We start from the raw sequence: 17621 nt of genomic DNA, 5'->3' as shown, positions 1-17621 counted from the left end.
ATTAGCTCAGCCTGTGGCAGTGCTTTGTTTCTGTGTCATGGTGGATTCAAGTCTGTCCAGGAAGTGTGAATTTTCTTTGTGTCATGAGTTCTGAAAATGAAGGGGCAAGATGTGTCAGCATATAGTGTTTTCCACAAACTAAAGTTCTCTCAGTTTGATTTTCGACTTAGTCTTGTGACACAGCAGCCTCCATGTGGAGGAAATACAGTTGAACTATTTGATCGACAGTTTTCTTGTTGTCTGTTTCTTTCCTTTTATTTCGTGACATTTAAAGAGGGAACAAATGGTGAAAATGAATTAAATAAAGAAGTGAATAAACCTTTTTGCACACTTTACTTTGATAGAAACGTTGCAAGACATATGTTTGTGTCCTTAAAGGGCAAATAAATAAATAAATAAATAAATAAATAAAAATACATAAAAGTAAACAAAGTGGTGAATCCTCACTCCTCCATCCTCACTTGTGAACGATGCCCTTTTCACACCTGTTACCAACGAACCTGTTTACCTGTGGAACGTTCCAAACAAGTGTTTCTAGAACGTTCCACTACTATATATGTATACACTTGCTGATAATAGAGCGCAGTTTTCGTCGTCAGTCAGCTTCCGCTGTCACTGCGCGCGCTCCCGTGAGTCTCACGTACTTCTCGACAGACACGCAGAACCAGCAGCGCTTGTCAGTCGATCACATGATATGACAAAGCAGCTGGCTACTTCCTGTGTAGACTCTTAGCCAATTCACATCCAGACGGCCGCAGCGGACTGCGACTACAGTGACATCCAAGATGCTGGCTCTCATAAACAGGCTTTTGGACTGGTTCAGGTCCCTCTTTTGGAAGGAAGAGATGGAGCTTACATTAGTGGGACTTCAGTACTCCGGAAAAACCACATTCGTCAATGTGATAGCAGTAAGTAGCGTTAGCTAGCAAGCAGGCACTGTCAGTGTGGGCCCAGGCTACTACCTGGGAGAGGTTGTGGACGAAGGTCTCGTTGAATATTATACAAATTTAATTTAATTGCCACGACATTTAAATATTATTGTTCCAAATATTCAGGCATTGGACGGCATGACTGGATACTGTTGGCGCCCTAAAATAGCACGTATAGCTGCGTTACAAACACTCGTAACGATTTCACTCAGATGTTGTTTGGCTAGCTAGAATGACGGAGTTCTTGGCGTCTTACTCATGAAAGCGGTCATGTGAGCGTGCTTGTCAGTGATTTCTAAGAGCTACCAGGTTGTCAACATCAGGGAGATGTTGACACCACGGGCCACCAGACAACTTTGTCAACAGTCTGTCTTGTCTACGTCATCCAGCTTGGGTGTACCGAAGCGACGAGGCCTGGATCCATCATGGCCACAGCCTGCCAACTGTCTGTATCATCACAATACGTGGAAGATGAAAATATAGTATACATAGATTTGCTCGGAGTATCCCATTGCAGGAGTTCAGTATTGCAGTGGCTCCTTTTTATGCTGTCTCCCAGCAGAAACACGCCTCTATGCATGTAGCTACACTTGTAAGGTGTTGGCATCTTTGCCGTCTTTGCTGATATGTCTTGCTTGTTTTGCCTGCCACAGCCGTGACTGGGTAGAGTTATATTCTGTGGTCCAGTGTTGTTCGTGTTTCGAGGTGAGATGCCGCACTGTGATCGGCAGAAGAAAGAAGTCGTAGGCCACAGTCCTGTAGGCTCCCCCTCTCCTGGATCCATCACAAGAATACACTTTGTTTTTTTTTCCGGCTCTGTTGTGGTCATGTCAGGTGATCTGTAACTAGGTTTGAACAAAGCTGCCTTCTTCTTCACACAGACTGGGCCCAGGCCAGTCACACAACCGAGGCTATACAGGTTGTATAGCATGTCTGAAATATTTGATCATGCTCCTCATGCTCTTAGTGGGAAGTGCGTATACAAGCAGTTTACATCAGCTTTAAAGGTGGTGATCCCACCTTGAGGATAAATGGCTCGTATGGCACTTGGTGCTTGTGGAATGTGTGGTTACACAAAGCACTGGTTGATAGCCGAAAGCTTGGCTGCAAACTGATCTTTGCTGATGCATAGATGGCATCATCTGAACGTCACTCACAGAGTAAAAGGGCAGGTTTTTCGGTTTGAGGCTTCAAGCAGCCTAAATTGGTTTTAATCAAATAATTTCTTAATTGATTTTGATGTCAAGCACAGAAACGATTCACATCTGCCTGCCTTTTCAGATGAAATCATGCTTAAAATAGGTATGAACAGATTTGTATGTGAGTACACTGATTCATACCGAATGTTAGTACACAAATGTATACGATGCAAGATAGAAAATAAACAGATTAGAAACTCTGCAGTATTTGTAACATTAATTCAGGGCTTAGAATTTCACTTGATGTCTGTTTTTTCACAAGCTAACTTGCCGTATTCACCAGCGTGCCCCCTTTTGTCTTTTACAGTCAGGCCAGTTCAGTGAAGACATGATTCCCACAGTCGGTTTCAACATGCGGAAGGTCACTAAAGGCAATGTGACAATAAAGGTAGGCCAACAAGCAAAAGTGTCCTGCTGGATGCTTTAACTGTTCAAATGATATCAGTTTTGCTCTGCCTAGAGCTGTGCTGCTGTTTTGTTTATGATTTTGTGCTTTCTCGCCTCAGATATGGGACATAGGTGGACAGCCCCGCTTCAGAAGCATGTGGGAGCGCTACTGTAGAGGAGTCAATGCTATTGTGTAAGTTTATAGACAGTCCACTACTTCTCCTGTGGTGTTTGTGGCCACACATTTACTATTTGGGTTTCGAAGGTCGCTGGAAACCTGAAAAACTAAATGGAAACTATACACACAAAGGAAACACAATGCTGATTCAGTATGTCCATGTAGTCGTCTCCATGTAATATATTATTTGTTTGTAATTATTCAATAAATTATTCAATTTTGGTTGAGTGAAACACAAATTGTACTCTTATCAGATTTAAAGTAGTATTTTTTTTTTCCTCCCTTGCAGTTACATGGTGGATGCAGCAGACAGAGAGAAGATAGAAGCTTCCAGAAATGAACTGCACAACCTTTTAGACAAACCACAGCTACAAGGAATTCCTGTAAGAGGCCGCTTGTGATCTTTAGCCCAAAAGCTCATGATACTACAGCCTCAACTTGGTTCTTCACATTGATTTCTGAGGGTGTAGTGACTCCGGTCACAGTCAGTGTATAAACTCAGCAATCACTGCAGCTAATGGCTTGCAGTGACTCGGGCTTGACGTCATTACGCTAAGTGATCATCTGATCTGACAGTAAGGATACCGTGATGACTGAAGCACATGGTTAAGAGAAGTCCTTTAAATTGTCTGATGCTGTGCAGTAATGCTGGTACTTTGCTGTGCTGGATATTAATACGCCCTTTCTCTTTTTCATTTCAGGTGCTAGTACTGGGAAACAAACGTGACCTACCCAACGCACTTGATGAGAAGCAACTCATTGAAAAAATGTGAGGCACTGACTGTTTTTGGTGATGATCTGGAACAAACGTCAGGACTTACTTCAGATGTAAAGTTTCTGTCATATGTCGTTCACGATAAATGTGACCGCCTGCAGTGTGAGCATGTTCACTGTATATACAGATGAATAGTTAGGGCCCACTGGTGCAGGTGACTTTGAGTTCTGACACTGATGTTGGCAAAATACAAAATTCACTGTGATGTGACAAATCCATTATCTCCCCACTCTTGATAGCAAAGAGCAGTGTACAAACGATGCAGGTAGCAGCTTCTCAGTTCAATAATTATAATGTGATACATTTTTAGACAGAATTGTAATTCTTAACCGGTATTTGGATCAAGAAGCCCCAGTGCAAATTTAGTCGTCTCACAAATGAATAATATACAGCTGTTAGTTCTTTTTTGTTTTTGTTTTAATGCTCTGAACCATGCGACTCTTCTTTGTACCTTTTCTCTGTCAGGAATCTATCTGCCATTCAGGACCGAGAGATCTGCTGCTACTCGGTGTCCTGCAAAGAGAAAGACAATATAGGTAAAGAGCCAATCAGTGTGTAAATGATTCTACGTCCACCCTCAAAGATTGCAAGTGTTAAAAAAAATTTTGGACCTGCTGAGATCATAAAAATGTCCTCCTGTTTTCCCGCTGTGCAGACATCACACTGCAGTGGCTCATCCAGCATTCAAAGTCACGGAGAAGCTGAAATTGAAGCCTCACCAGTCGCAGCTCTGGCCTCAGCCCCCTAATGGTCATGGGTCCTTGACAGCCATCCCTTCCACTGCCTCTGTGAAGTAATCCAGCTCCCTGCTCACTACCGTCACCACCTGCACCACCCAGTACACTACCATATTATGTGTAGCCCCTGTACAGCACGACCGCCACCCCGGCTATCTGGAGTCTTGAAAAGTTGTTTGAGTACTGTGCTAGAAGGTGGATTGTCCCTACCCATCATGCCTTATCGCCCGACATTATGGACTTGCTCTGTGTCTGTGTACATCATGGAGTTTTTTTTGTTTGTTTGTTTGTTTTAATGGCTTCTGTTCCTTCCGCCACAAGAATCTAATGATGTTGCAGTGTACTGTTCCCTGGCTACACTAGGATGGAGCTCCTCTAATCTCACATGCAGACATCCGTTCTGTTGCCTGTCAGCGTCCGACGTTGACGTCACAAGGTTGTGATTGTAGTTTTTTAACAGTTATTTGCCAAACAGTGATGGTTGCTTGTGCTAATGCCTTCAATTCCTGATGAATTCTTAGCAATGTAGCCTGCATTTTATTTGCTGGCGTATGAAAGTATCTATTTTATTAAGTGACTTCAATTAAAGTTTACACATAAACTAAAGATGAATAGAAGGTAAGACTGAGTGGTTGTTGTGTCTGAGGCAAAATCCTAAGATAGGTCAGCAGACTTTTAAGTGCCTTCGGCGAAGTGAGTGTTCCAATCAGACATTTATTGCCCAATGCAACTTCTAACCCACTATTATAAAACAAGAAACACTTGGTACAGACACAGCATAAATCCCTTGATTACACCTAACACCCCCCCTCCACGTTCTCCTTTTATGTTTTGTAATCACATAAAAACATTACGATGTCTGAGAAAAGACAGTGCTGTAATAATGATGAGAAGATGAGGAATGAAGTAATGGATGATGATGAGAGGTGAATGGGTTTTTGTTTTTTTTTTGGCCAATGGGTAACTTGAATGATGTTTCACTTGTAGCCTGTGACTCGTATGTAGCTTGAAAGGTGGGTTAACCTTTGCTTGCAGTTCTCAGGTTGATGTAGGATTAGAAAAAAAAAAAAAGAAATGTCACAACCCGGTATGGGTGTGTCCAAGTATCTGCTTCATAATCCCTATTTTTTCGGGTAGGATAACAGAAAGCCAGTGTTAGTCATGATGACTGAACAGAAGACAGTCCATTAGTCCAAAGCGTTGGATGCTTGATGTCATCCATACCGTGCCACGCCCTTAGCAAGCCTTAGCAGTCCAAGGACAACGCTGTCTCCTCTCAAAGTGACGTATTGATTGACACTTTTCCTTTCAGCGACAAGACAATGACTTCTCACAGGTTTGACCACTGTAAATTAATCTGCCCCCTGCTTGGCCAGTGCGTCTTGATCTATTTAATTTGTCTTTCTATGTGTGTGCTGCTGGATCAGGATGAGTTCTCCCTTCAGAGACAATACTTTGTGTAGGCCTGCGTGGCTTCCGCATTTCACCGTAATGTCTCCAAATCCATCACAAGCTCTGTTATCTCATATGTTGTTCTGTGTCTGTTGGTGATCGTCGTAATCCTAAATGTCCATTGTTGGGACCACAGCAGCAGCGAGGGGCTGTAAAATTTGGGTGACTGTGTGGGTAATTTGGGCAAAGCTTTGTTACCTGTGTAATAATATAGCCTATTTGCAATTTGTTTGTGCATGTGCTGTACTTATTCACATTCAATTGCAGACTTTGTAAATAAGAAGTTAGCATTTTTATTCCCACAAATGCTCCTGTAGATGTCATGCATTCTCTCCCTGTGATTGCTAATAAATTTGTTTTTATTTTTAAGGATTACAAGTGTGGCATCCAAATTCCTTGCAAGGCAGTCAGTTCAGTTTAGCACCACTAGGTGGTGGCAGAGGACTTTGGGAGGATAATATGAAAGGGTGGGAGCTTTGAGTATCCACAGGCTGTGAAGTTTTCCTTGAAGCTCTCTTTTGGTGCATCATGAAGGTGCTTCCATGTTTTTATGATGTCATTATTATAGATCAGTGTTTCTGTGCAGGTCTGACAAAGTCAACCTTAGACATGTAGAATTGTACAGACTGTATATGAGTGAAGTGACTGATTCCAGCTCAGTTTTCAGCTGTTGTCACACTAGTAGGTCTAGTCTAGTATAGTCAGGTCTATCCTCACTTTGTTTTAGTGTTGGAGAGAGGTCTGGCTGAACTCTGTAACATTTTGTTGGAGGGAAAAAAATGCCCTGGTTTGCTTGTATTTCTGAAAATGGTTCCAGGGTGCTTGTTTTGGTGGAACATGGGAAGGTGTCCCCTGGCATTAAAATGACTAAACCCCTGCAAACGAAAAACGCCATATAAAACAGTAAAAGTCATATGTCAATATCTGATATGACTCTCAGTGTGCAGGCAGTGTCTACGCTCCACACACTCTGAGGCTGTGCTTTCACGTCCGGACGGTGACTTTGAAAACAGTAACACGCAGAAAGCAGAAGGGGAGAAGAATTCTGGCTGAACTTGTCGACCAATGTCAGGCTTATACCCACAGCCGACTTCTGTGAGTCTTCATTGCGTCCGCGTTTCCCTCGCTTCCCTTTCCCCTCAAGCAGAGCAGAAACGAGGAAATCTGTTTTTATAGAAATGACACGTACTTTTCTCTGAAGCGTCACCTGAAGCCACGTCCGTGTCTGATGATGGCGGCAGCTGATCACAGCTGGATCAGCTGTCAGTGACTTCAACAGCTGGTAGAGACTTGATGAATTTGTGTCTGCACACATGAGCACTGAGCTAATACTAATAAAAGCCCCAGCGCATGAAAAACAACCATTCTGTATTTCTACTGTGTGCTGTGGCCTGCTCAGAGGCACAGGGACCGTTTCCACTGCCAGAATGTCTTTCTATTATTTACTATTTATATTGCGTCTGTATTTATTGATATTCTGAATGAGGAATCGTTATTTAATAACCCAGGATATCATAATGTCGTCCTTTGAACACTGGAAATCATTTATTAGGCTAAATGTTTCAGGGAAATTGAAATGACTCATTTCCCAGATGCTCCTCAGCCTCACACATGGCTAAATGGAAATAACAATAAATGATAGAAAAAGTGTTTCTTGCTGACAGACAGACTCTCCTGCTCTCTCTGATTTGCATTGTATCCACAATAAAAGTGAATGAGAGAAATAACAGGTCATGAAAAGAAAAACCTTTCTGGGAAGAAAGTTGTTTGTTGTCATTTTGTGGTTCAGACCTACAATTAACAAAGATTGGTAGCTCGATGGTGAATCAGAAAACAAAGTATAAAACTTGGGAGTGACCTGCTTGACTTTTCATCTGTTACTTGTCTTTACTCCAGTTTGAAACTCCAGTGATGTTGTGATGTAGCTGCAGCATCCAATCAATAAGTGATATCCAGTGAGGGGGCGTGTCGGCCGGTGAAAGGCTGCTGCTGTGTATCCTCACTCATGGCTCCTCAGAGATCTCTCCTCGCTCCTCAGAGCAAGTAGTAAGAGCTTTCCCAGAACAACTTCTGGTTCACGTGAGGATATATCAAATAAGAGACTTGAGTTGTAGCCGAGCTCTAACTTGAGCCTTCACAGCACCTTCATCCACAGAGGATTTCACGACTAAACGCTCATTACTCAGCCTACCTGCACCCACAATCCCCTCCATAATTTTCATATGCAGACTGTATTTTGTGCTACCTTTGTCGATAGATACGGTTCTGTATTTTCCATTAAGCAGCTATTGTTACTTACAGATCCCGTAATAGATGATCAACACTTCTCAGTGTTTCTTGGCAGAAAAATGGCCATTATGCATAGAAATGTAACACCGTGCTAAGCAGGGAGTGCGTAACAAACTAGGGGGCAATAAAGCGAGGCGTGTTCTCACAGCTGGAGCTGCACAGAGCTGTCGGATAGCAGGGTCGTGCTGTTAAACACGAACACCTTAATTAATCTCATTTCTTAAATGCAGCATTTAATGAACAGCTGCTGGCATTTATTGTATGCCGGTGCAGTAGTTAGAAGGTGTGGACAGATGTAGGTGTTCTCCGATGCATTCCATGGGTCAGTGGAGACTGTGGCATGTGTGTCCGTATGGGAACTTTATGTGCGTGTGTGTGTGTCTGTGTGTGTGTGTGTGTGTGTGTGTGTGGTTTACAATTGCAATGACCGCACAGGATTAGGTAGTGGTTACAAATCTGCCTCAAGGATTTATGTGAGGAGGTCATGGAGAAGACCTGAAGGCGTGACATACTATTAATGTAGTTACACTCCATTACCAATGGGCTCATTATGTAATACAACATGTTTTGCACCTACCACCTGTCACAACGACACTGTCTGTGTCCAGACTTGTTGGTCGGTCCTGTGAATGACCATTCATCAGCGAAACTACAAGCGCTGCTATAAATTGAATTATGGAATATTCCCTCAGACATGATTCACTCCCTCATAGCTTTCACTCTACCTCACTAAAAGCTAAATAAATCCTCTCCAAAAACCTTGATGGAAGTCTTAAATTATGAGGATGAAACTCAACTTTCAACAGGACCACTCTTGCTGATGTAATTAGGAAAGTATCTGCATAACACTGTGGATAGCTTGCTGTATTATAACCTGCTGTGGTCCAAATAACGTCCACGTTTGAGCTTAGTCTGAATTAACATTGCTTAAAACAACTGTTTGACAATGCAAGCATCTATTCAGCCTCCTGTCTATAAAATGTCTGCCTGACTAATGCGCAGAAACGGTTCCAGATTGAGGCTGCTGTCGCTGACATTGACTGGTTCATGTCTGTCTTTCAACCAGCAAACAGCCCTGGACAGTCTCTCTCAACACTCAGTGTAGGAAGCTTGTGCTTGACTTTCACTCAATCGTCTGACAGCTCTGTAACAAGCGAACACATCACACCTAATTTATTCAGCCTCATAATCATTTCTTTTACACATCTTGTGCAAAATAGTACAAGGAGAGGTCGCTCTGTTATCTGTGTACGGCCCCAGGACATTTTTTATTTTGAGAAAATGCTTAATGTCAATCAAAGACAATGTTGGTTTTTTCTCCTGGTGTATGGTTGTGTGTGTGTTATGTGTGTTTGTGCTGTATGTGCATCTGGGTTTATTTAGCATGCACATGGATTCATTAGTTCCTACTGTACTATCCCAATAAGCAGTTTTGTATCTTCCAGACAGCCCTGTAATAATATTTAGTCCACTTCCAGCAGTTAAACTTTAAGGTCATAATGTTTATGATAGGCAGCATTTACAGTGCATCCACGGAGCATCTCAATAAATCCCCAAGCTGCAAACATGTGGCTCTAAAGGTGAAGGTCATTTCGTGTCTGATTTACAGCGCCTGCATCAGTGTGCGTTTCAAACAGCAAGATATTAAATCTGGATTTCAGCAGTGAAATACAAAGCCGATGGAATCTGATTCAAAAGAAACACGGGTGGAATAACTCCCTTCTCCACAATGTCATTCATATTTAAGACATGATCTCACATGGGCCCAGGCACTCATTTGTTTATTTACTGCTGTTTGCCAGTAAGTCCTCTTTGTTCATGAGACAGCGATGACATCAGAGCACCACTGTCTTTAGCTGAGCTGACTGTGGGGCAATTTGTCCCGGGATCTTATAGCCTCTGTTTTATGAGACTTCAATAAGTTGTTCCAAAGTTGTTAAACTATAGTTTTGGGATTAGAGGTCTGAAGCCCCAGCATTGGCACGCATCTGCAAACACTTCATTCAGGTCCCTGTGTGGACCGTAATTTGGCACTAATCACTATGTGTGGAATGTCACATGATTCATACAGTGCTGCATGGCACATATCGCCATCCTTTACTGCTCTACACCCTGTAAAAGACAGATGGTTACATGCACACACACCCTGTAATAGCCCATCTTAATAAGACTCTGCAGACGGACACATTCCTCAGCTTAGCTGGTTTACTCCAGCCACTGACGTTTATTAGTGCAGATACACCAGTGAGATTTGAGCAAATGTCATTTTCAAGTTGGCTGTTTTTAAAGAATCTGATTGGATTGTTTGTTTTATCTCATTCTGATGCTTATTTCAGCAGATGCCAGCTGCATCACATTATGGATGGCAATGATGGCGTGTTGTTTTGCCACCACTGTGGTTCAGACTGAGGGTTTGTCTGAAACCTGTTCCTTGTTCACTGCTCTCTATAAAGCAGACACTAAATAGTTTAGTCAATAGTGGACAGTAAATTGAGGTTTCTGACACCAATCATCACTATTTTGTGTCATCACTGACAGGCAGAGGCACATAATGGTCATTTTTTTATCCTCAGAATCAGCATTGCATTATGGGATTGTTAGCAGAAAGTCCAGTACATGTCATTGGCACCACTGGAATTTTTGGGGCTGTCCATAGTGGTACATTTTCACACTTTCAGGCAAATAAAATGGTGGACAGTAGATATACTGTGCAGAGTAGTGACATGTCTTGACAGCTATGGGATGTAGTGTCATGAAAACCTTGGATGAATTGGAATTATTTTGGTGATCCACTGACTTTTCATATTGCATCATCATCATCTGGACAAAACATCCAGAATTAATCCAACACTTTGGGTTATGACCAAATACCTGCATGCTAATTAACACTTGGTAGCATGCTAACATGCTGAACTAAGATGTGAACATGGTAAACATCAGCATGTTAGCACTGTTACCATATCAGCATTTTTGAAAGCACCACTGTACCTAAGTGCAACAAGCATGTTTTTTTTTTTTTTTTTTTTTACTTTTACTGATTTGGTGAAGCTCATAGGTGTTTTTGACCAGTTAACCATGTTTCATGTTTTATTGGGCACTGAGGTTTTCAGTTGGCATCGCTTTAGTTTGAGTGGCTTCAAGCTGTAACAGAAAACCACCATTTGAGTGTCAAAGAGAAAGTTATTTTTTATTTGACATAAACTGCGACTTTCTCGTATTTTTTTGTGATTGCGGGAGTGCAGAAAAGCTGCTGAGACCTCGAAATGCAATAATTCCATTTCCACTCAGTGCAAGTAATCTTTCAGGTCCATTCTGTTATCCGGCGTCCTCTCAGATAGCCAGCTCTCCTGTGAATGCTTTCATACTCTCACCTCCCTGCCTCGGCTGCAGCACTTTCCCCTCCTCAGATTCCATTAAAAAGCAGAACTTCAGCTCCTGGGGCTGTGATCAAATAGGGCGGCTAATGTATTTTTCCTGCGTTTTGATTTTTTTCTTCCAGTGTACCTCGTATTTACATATAGATTGAGTATTTATCAGTCTGCATTTTAAGGCAGATTCACTGTAGTCCACTTTATTAAACCATGTTGGATTTATGTATATTTAATGAAAAGTTGATGTAGGGAGTGTAATTCTTTGAACAAGAGAGTATACTTGGTACGTGAGGTGAATAGTAATGTGAGGGCTGTGAACAACCGAACATGGAAGTTTTCAGATATCTTTGGTGTGGTTTGTTTTTAACCCTTTTTGTACGGATTAAATAAATGAGACATAATGTGTTAATTAGTGAGCTTTTGAGGTGCTGGTATGCGCATTTTATCATCTCCAGACTCTTTCATGTCTTTATGCTAAGCTAAGGTAACTGGCAGTTGGCAGTACAGTCATATTTAATGTACAAACATAACTCTTGGCAGAAAACAAATAAGTGTATTTTCCAAAATGTCTATCAAAATGTAAAGTCTGAGGAACTCAAAGTCTTTTCATCTATTAGATTAGAGCTAATCAAAAACATGGCGGCACTATTCATGAAGCACAATTATTACACATTGGTCTGATTGTGTATTTATGACTTCATGCACACATTACGTTTGTGTGTCCTTGTGTTGTGTAAAGTGATTCATTTATCTGTGCCAGTTTTCTAAAACTGAGCCTCAAACTCAAAGCAATTAAACTGGATTGCCCATTAACGTACCGGACCCCAGGGGGTCTTTAAACTACACAACACAATTATAAAAAGAGAGAGAGTGAAAACAAAACACGTCACTAAAATGTGTCTTTTCTGATAAATGTTGTCTAAATCCCTACAAAGGATGTCCTCACTATGTGCTCGCAGCCTTCCTGGCTGGAAGCTTGAGGAATCTGCCGCTCTTTGCTTGCATGCAACATCAGGTATGAGTGCGTTCAGAGGACTTTGCAGGGGCCGTGTGAGTCCTTTGTCCTCCAGTCACCGTGGCTTCAGGTTGACAATGGCTGAAAACCCCGTGGGCTGTGAATAGAGAGGCTGACAGGACAAATGGTGCACTGCAGGCTGGAATGTTGGAAAAAAAAGATTAACAATAGGAGCAAAATAATGTAGAGCAAACAGTGTAGCAACTTGAAGGCTCAATTTTGAATGCTGTTTTGCACTAGACATCGAGAGAATATTTTACTTCAGCGCTGTCTTCTTCTGAGTGATGAGTCCAACTGCCAGAAAGAGTTATGCATCATTCCCACCACCCCTTCTCCTCTAAATAAGGCCTTGATGAGACTTTGGATTGAGTTCAATGAGAGGGACAGATGTTCCCTCGGGCCAGATGGACTGGAAACCCGGTGACAGCTGGACTGAGACCAGGTAACCTGCCTTTGATATCAGCAGAACTTTTCCTCTGCAGGTAGCTGGCCTTGGCAGACAGCATGAGGCCAATCAGATGGAAGAACAGCCTTTACCTTGGTCTGATCCCTTGCCAGGACACCTCCTGCAACTTTCCCAGAGTCAGAGCAGACACAAGGTGATCGCACATTCATGCTTGCTGTGCATCACATTGCATGTGAAGCAATGAAAGCATTAGCATAGCTCCAGATGAGAAGTGATTTGTGAAGAGGCCTCCAGTGCGTGATGTCATTTTGAGAGACAGGCCGTGCTCGGCTGCTCTTCTTCTGCCTTAATCCTCTTGAGTACATTTGTTTGAATTTTTTTCTCCTTCGTTTTTTTCATTACACGGGGGAAATATCCAGAGCACTGCCTCTTGAGCAACATGATTTACTCTTGCTCATACAATAGAAGCAGCACTTTTCCCTATGGTTTTGTGCTCCATTATTGACTGTGAGAAGGCTGAAGTTTCACTGATGAGAAACAGCTGTAGCCTAAGCTGCTTCAGTCATAGGAATAGGGAAAATATCACTTTGGCAACTTTCAGCCACCTGCCTGAACATACACTCAGCTACAAGCAGCATGCAGAGAGAAACACAGAAAAGCGCACTGTATGACGGAGAAGTCTTGCTAATACATACTAGATACTGAGTTCACTATGACGTCCTTTTTCCTTCCTACAACACGTTCATGTTTTCCACAATGTATTCTATGTGAGTGAGTTTAATGGATTGTCCATTTTAATTTCACTGACTTGCCTGCAGTGATTTCCAAGGGGCAGTTTTGCTTTAGCATGTTGTCGTTGAGACATTTCCAAAGCAAACTTTCCAGTCATTAATTCCGTTGCCATGTTTTGTGTGAAGGATTGCCAATCCAACCACCTCTATGTGTTATGGTGTAATTAAAGAAGTGTTTCAACACGATCTGACGAAGAAAAGCGTTCAGATACACAGGAAAAGAGACGAGGCATGGCAATCTCAGCTGAAGAAAGAATTACATTCTTTGACATAGTTAGCATGTCCTTCACACTCACTCTGCTGCCAAGTTAAAAGCATTTGTGAGAGCATGATTAAAGGTTGCTTCTAGAAAACATTTGAGCGCAGCATACGTGCTGTTTGTCTTTGAGCACAGAGTCCCTCTGTACAGAAGCGTGATGAAGCAGGACTGGAATGCGATTGTTTTACAGGAATGTTGTTTCCTTGCTGTTGGCATTTGACTCTGAAATGAGGACAAGTTGCTATTTCTGGTGGAGTATGACTGCAAGTTATTGTGCCAGGCTACAATGAGCACAATCCCCTCTGAAGGTGACACTTCATAGAGGTTGGTGGTAAACAATAACCTGGTGTCCAAGGATACGCAAAGGCAGCGGCTCAATAAGCCTTGATGCCAGCAGAGAGCTCACGATTATCTGAAACTTCACAACCACAGAAGAGTTCTCGCTCTGTTTTAGAACTCTAATATCTTTCTTAGAGGAGTAGTTTGACATTGTGGGAAATATGCTTAGATGAGAAGCTTGATACCGCTCTGATAACTGTTAGATATGAAGCTACAACCAACAGCCTTACATCCAAAAGTAATTAACAAGTTATATCTCGGTTCCATAATGAAGCAGAAGTGAAAAAAACGGGAATTTGTGTTTTATGAGGGAGGGAGGAAGTCGATACATCTTGTTTTTCACTTCACTTTTCACTACACTACACTTTCTGTACAGATTATACAAATGAGATATAATGTATTAATTAGTGAGCTATGGTACTTTTAAACAGAACGAGATGAGCTGTTTCCTTCTGTTCCCAGATTTTATGCTAAGCTGAGGCAAGCAACTGCTGGTGATAGCTCCATATATAGCTAGCTAGCTTTAACGGCTAGACATGAGAACGTACCCACCTTCTCATCTAATTAGCATCAACAAAGTTATTAACATATTTCCCAAAAATGCTGAACAATTCTTTTGTTATGTTAAAACTGTTGCAGGAACAGTGTAATATCAGTACTCAATTACAAGCCCAGTGACAAACACCAGATGCCAGTGATAGGACCATTTAAACAGCCACACACTTCCACTTTCATAAGTTATCAGAAACATTAACCAGCCACTGAAAAGTGAAGCAAACAATGAGCTCATTTGTTGGAAGGGTTCCTCTCTGGCTCAAAAAACACAAATAATGCATTGCATGTGGTATATTTGAATATAGCATGCAAATGAATTCAATGCTTGGAAAATATTAATAATATTTTCCATCAGCATCAAAGCACATTTAGGTCTTTATCCAGGACGCAGACATCCACCTCCTCTTCTGTTGTGTGCAACTCCACGAGGCTAATTCTGAGTAAACAGGAGAGGGAAATTATTGTTTGCTTTAGTGAAATTGGTTGTATTTTCTTTAGAGCAATACCTAGACAAGTTCCTGGCCTGAGACCATCATACAAAGCTGTGTGGGTATTAGACAGAGCAGAAAGAGAGAGGTTGTCCATACAGAGGAGGAAGTGAAGAGGCATTTCCAGGTGAAGATGTTTGCACTGGATAATTACATTTACAGTACTGTGTATTCACAAGCTTCTTGGCAATTTTAAGTGATAAAAAAATAAAGATAAAAAAGCCAATCCTGTGGCTTTAATCTGTAATCACATCTCCTCCTCTGTCTTAATGTTTTGTAGCATGTTGTATCCACACATCCTTTTAAAAGGGACTCAGAGATGGGATTTTCTTTCATCTCCTCATGACACTGGCTTTGTCTGCCTTTGCACAGGCTTGACGTGTGGAATGTATTGTGTGACATTTGCAGTTTTCCATGCCTTATTGCTTTCTCATTCTGGTATGAAGGTTCTCTAGCGTTGGCCTGCTGTCTGCAGCCGTGGTGGTCCTCTCAGCTGGAGACGTGTCGTGTCGCTGCCATTGTCAACCACCATCTCCACCCATTCACCCAGAGACACCTCTACCTCTTAACAGGCTACGCGTCACACACTCCCACTAATCTCTATGCATAATTCCACCAGAGAAGGTTCACAGCCATCTTTGTTCCACCCACCGCTGCCTCTCTAGAGCAAGAGGCTCCGTGCATTCCAGCAGCGACTGGTCATTGAGTCGTTTCCATTGAGGTGGGAGAGCATGGGTCCAGCTCTCTGTCTCTGGACTGATGGATGGCCTGTCTGACTTTATCTGAGCAGGACGGACGCTGCGTTGGCTGGGGCCCAGAGATTGTCACTCCTGACTGCTTTATCAGGGCCTGACTTATAGAGCTGTCATCCTCTTGGAGCAAGGTTCCCAGGCACCTCGTCCAGCCATTCCCCCTCCTGTCTGTCATGCTGCCATCCAGGGGCCTTGGCCTGCCTGCCTGCCTGCTTGACTGGCCTGACGCCTGCTTCCCATTCACCCAGGGACAGATACATTAACAAACTTGTCTTGATTCATCTGCTCCACCCTTGGGAGTTAGGCAGCTTGTTGTAAGAATCTCTCTTTTGCCAAATAGTATTAACTCCAGATGAGGCGTGGATGTTGTTATTTTAGATATAGATAATCCTTGAGTGTGGATTAATGACGTTTCTTATGTGAATTTGCACATGACCACTTGTGTCGTATCTCCCTCATCTTTTACATACTGAAACACTTTTTAATAGCACTGCTGATAAGTCTCTTTCTCTTGTGTTCACACTGCAAACTCTGAATGAAAAAAAAAGAAAAAGATGGCAATTTTTCAAACATCCTCTCAAAGGCTGAGCCCATGTTTGAGCTTGCCATGAAACCACAGTGGAGTTCCTTCCTTATTTTCACTTTGATGAGCCATTGGAGAGCTTGGGGAGAAGCCAAGTGAAGTCTGGGGCCTCTTGCACATTCTGATGTTTTGTTTCAGACAGAGCAGCTTTTGTTCAACTGTCAGAAAGGGAGCGATTCTCAGTGTGTCAGAGTGTGTTTAGTAACCACAAACACACGGCGTTTGTTAATTTTTATTTCATTTTAAGGTTATGTAGACATCATTAGACCTGTGTTTCATACTGTTTCCATAGGTATCAACAGCTCAGAAAATTATGGGATTTTGAGTGTGTATAGCCATGTTTCCACGAAGGAGTCCAGTTCAGTTCAATTCAGTCACTTACACATTAGGCAGGTTATTTTCATATACTCCTTGTCAAAAGATGTGTATGATACAAATAGAATCATTCCATTCTGTCCTGTTTTTGTTGCCCCTCTGTTGAGGCACTTAGCACAATGAAAAGATGGAGCTAGAGAGACGGTAGTCTGTTGATTGGTCAGAAAGAACCAGAGCAATCAAGTCGTCTCGTCATTAACGCTGTGATGTAGGATTTCCCACACTCTCCTGCTTTTTGCAGAGGTTTTTTTGTCTTGCTGCCTGCAGCCTTTTCTTAAACAAAGCTTGTCTCCTTGTTGTAGTAAATAAGCATAAACCGAGAAGAAAGAACATTCAATGTCCTTCGTTGTGTTCTTGTTGTTGTAAGGGTCATGTAGCTCCATGCTTAATGTGCATGTGGTTGAGCGAGGTAGTAGCAGAAAAGTGATGGTGAATGGGAACGGACTAGAGGAAAAGCAGTAATTTGTCAATCTGGCAGTAAATGTACAGTGTAGGTTACAGTGTGTCAGTTAATAAATGCTGCAGCTTCTCAAGAGCAAAAAAAATGTCTGTTTTTCCCCAACTGCTGAAAAAGTGAAAGGAGTCAGCCATGGTGGAGACCCAGTAACAACCTCGCCCATTTTTAAGAGTACTATGTGCAGTGGAAGCACAAACAGATGGTGTTTAGGTACATGCAAGTATGGGTTAGGTACAGGTTTAAAGGATACAATACCAAAAGTGTTGGCTTTCAGACTGTCTAAG

General features: G+C 42.2%; 1 protein-coding gene across 1 annotated transcript; it reads left to right on the top strand.

The window, feature by feature from the left end:
- Positions 1–526: 526 nt before the first annotated feature.
- Positions 527–6029, top strand: LOC143334013 (ADP-ribosylation factor-like protein 8B). Its single transcript, XM_076752478.1, has 7 exons — positions 527–908; positions 2436–2516; positions 2635–2708; positions 2983–3076; positions 3395–3462; positions 3934–4004; positions 4124–6029. The coding sequence occupies exons 1-7, from the start codon at positions 786–788 to the stop codon at positions 4171–4173; spliced, it is 561 nt and encodes a 186-aa protein (XP_076608593.1). The 5' UTR covers positions 527–785; the 3' UTR covers positions 4174–6029.
- The last annotated feature ends 11592 nt before the right edge of the window (positions 6030–17621 follow it).

Source organism: Chaetodon auriga, chromosome 2 (assembly GCF_051107435.1).
Source record: "Chaetodon auriga isolate fChaAug3 chromosome 2, fChaAug3.hap1, whole genome shotgun sequence".
NCBI lineage: Eukaryota > Metazoa > Chordata > Actinopteri > Chaetodontiformes > Chaetodontidae > Chaetodon > Chaetodon auriga.
The sequence above is the reverse complement of the archived record's forward strand: the minus strand, read 5'-3'. Positions and strand labels throughout refer to the sequence as shown.

Bases quoted from the DNA above. Each gene is read 5' to 3' on its own strand.
- LOC143334013 (XM_076752478.1), top strand. From the start codon at position 786: ATGCTGGCTCTCATAAACAGGCTTTTGGACTGGTTCAGGTCCCTCTTT. The intron at 909-2,435 runs GTAAGTAGCGTT...TGTCTTTTACAG, and splicing joins CATTCGTCAATGTGATAGCA to TCAGGCCAGTTCAGTGAAGA. The intron at 2,517-2,634 runs GTAGGCCAACAA...TTCTCGCCTCAG, and splicing joins AAGGCAATGTGACAATAAAG to ATATGGGACATAGGTGGACA.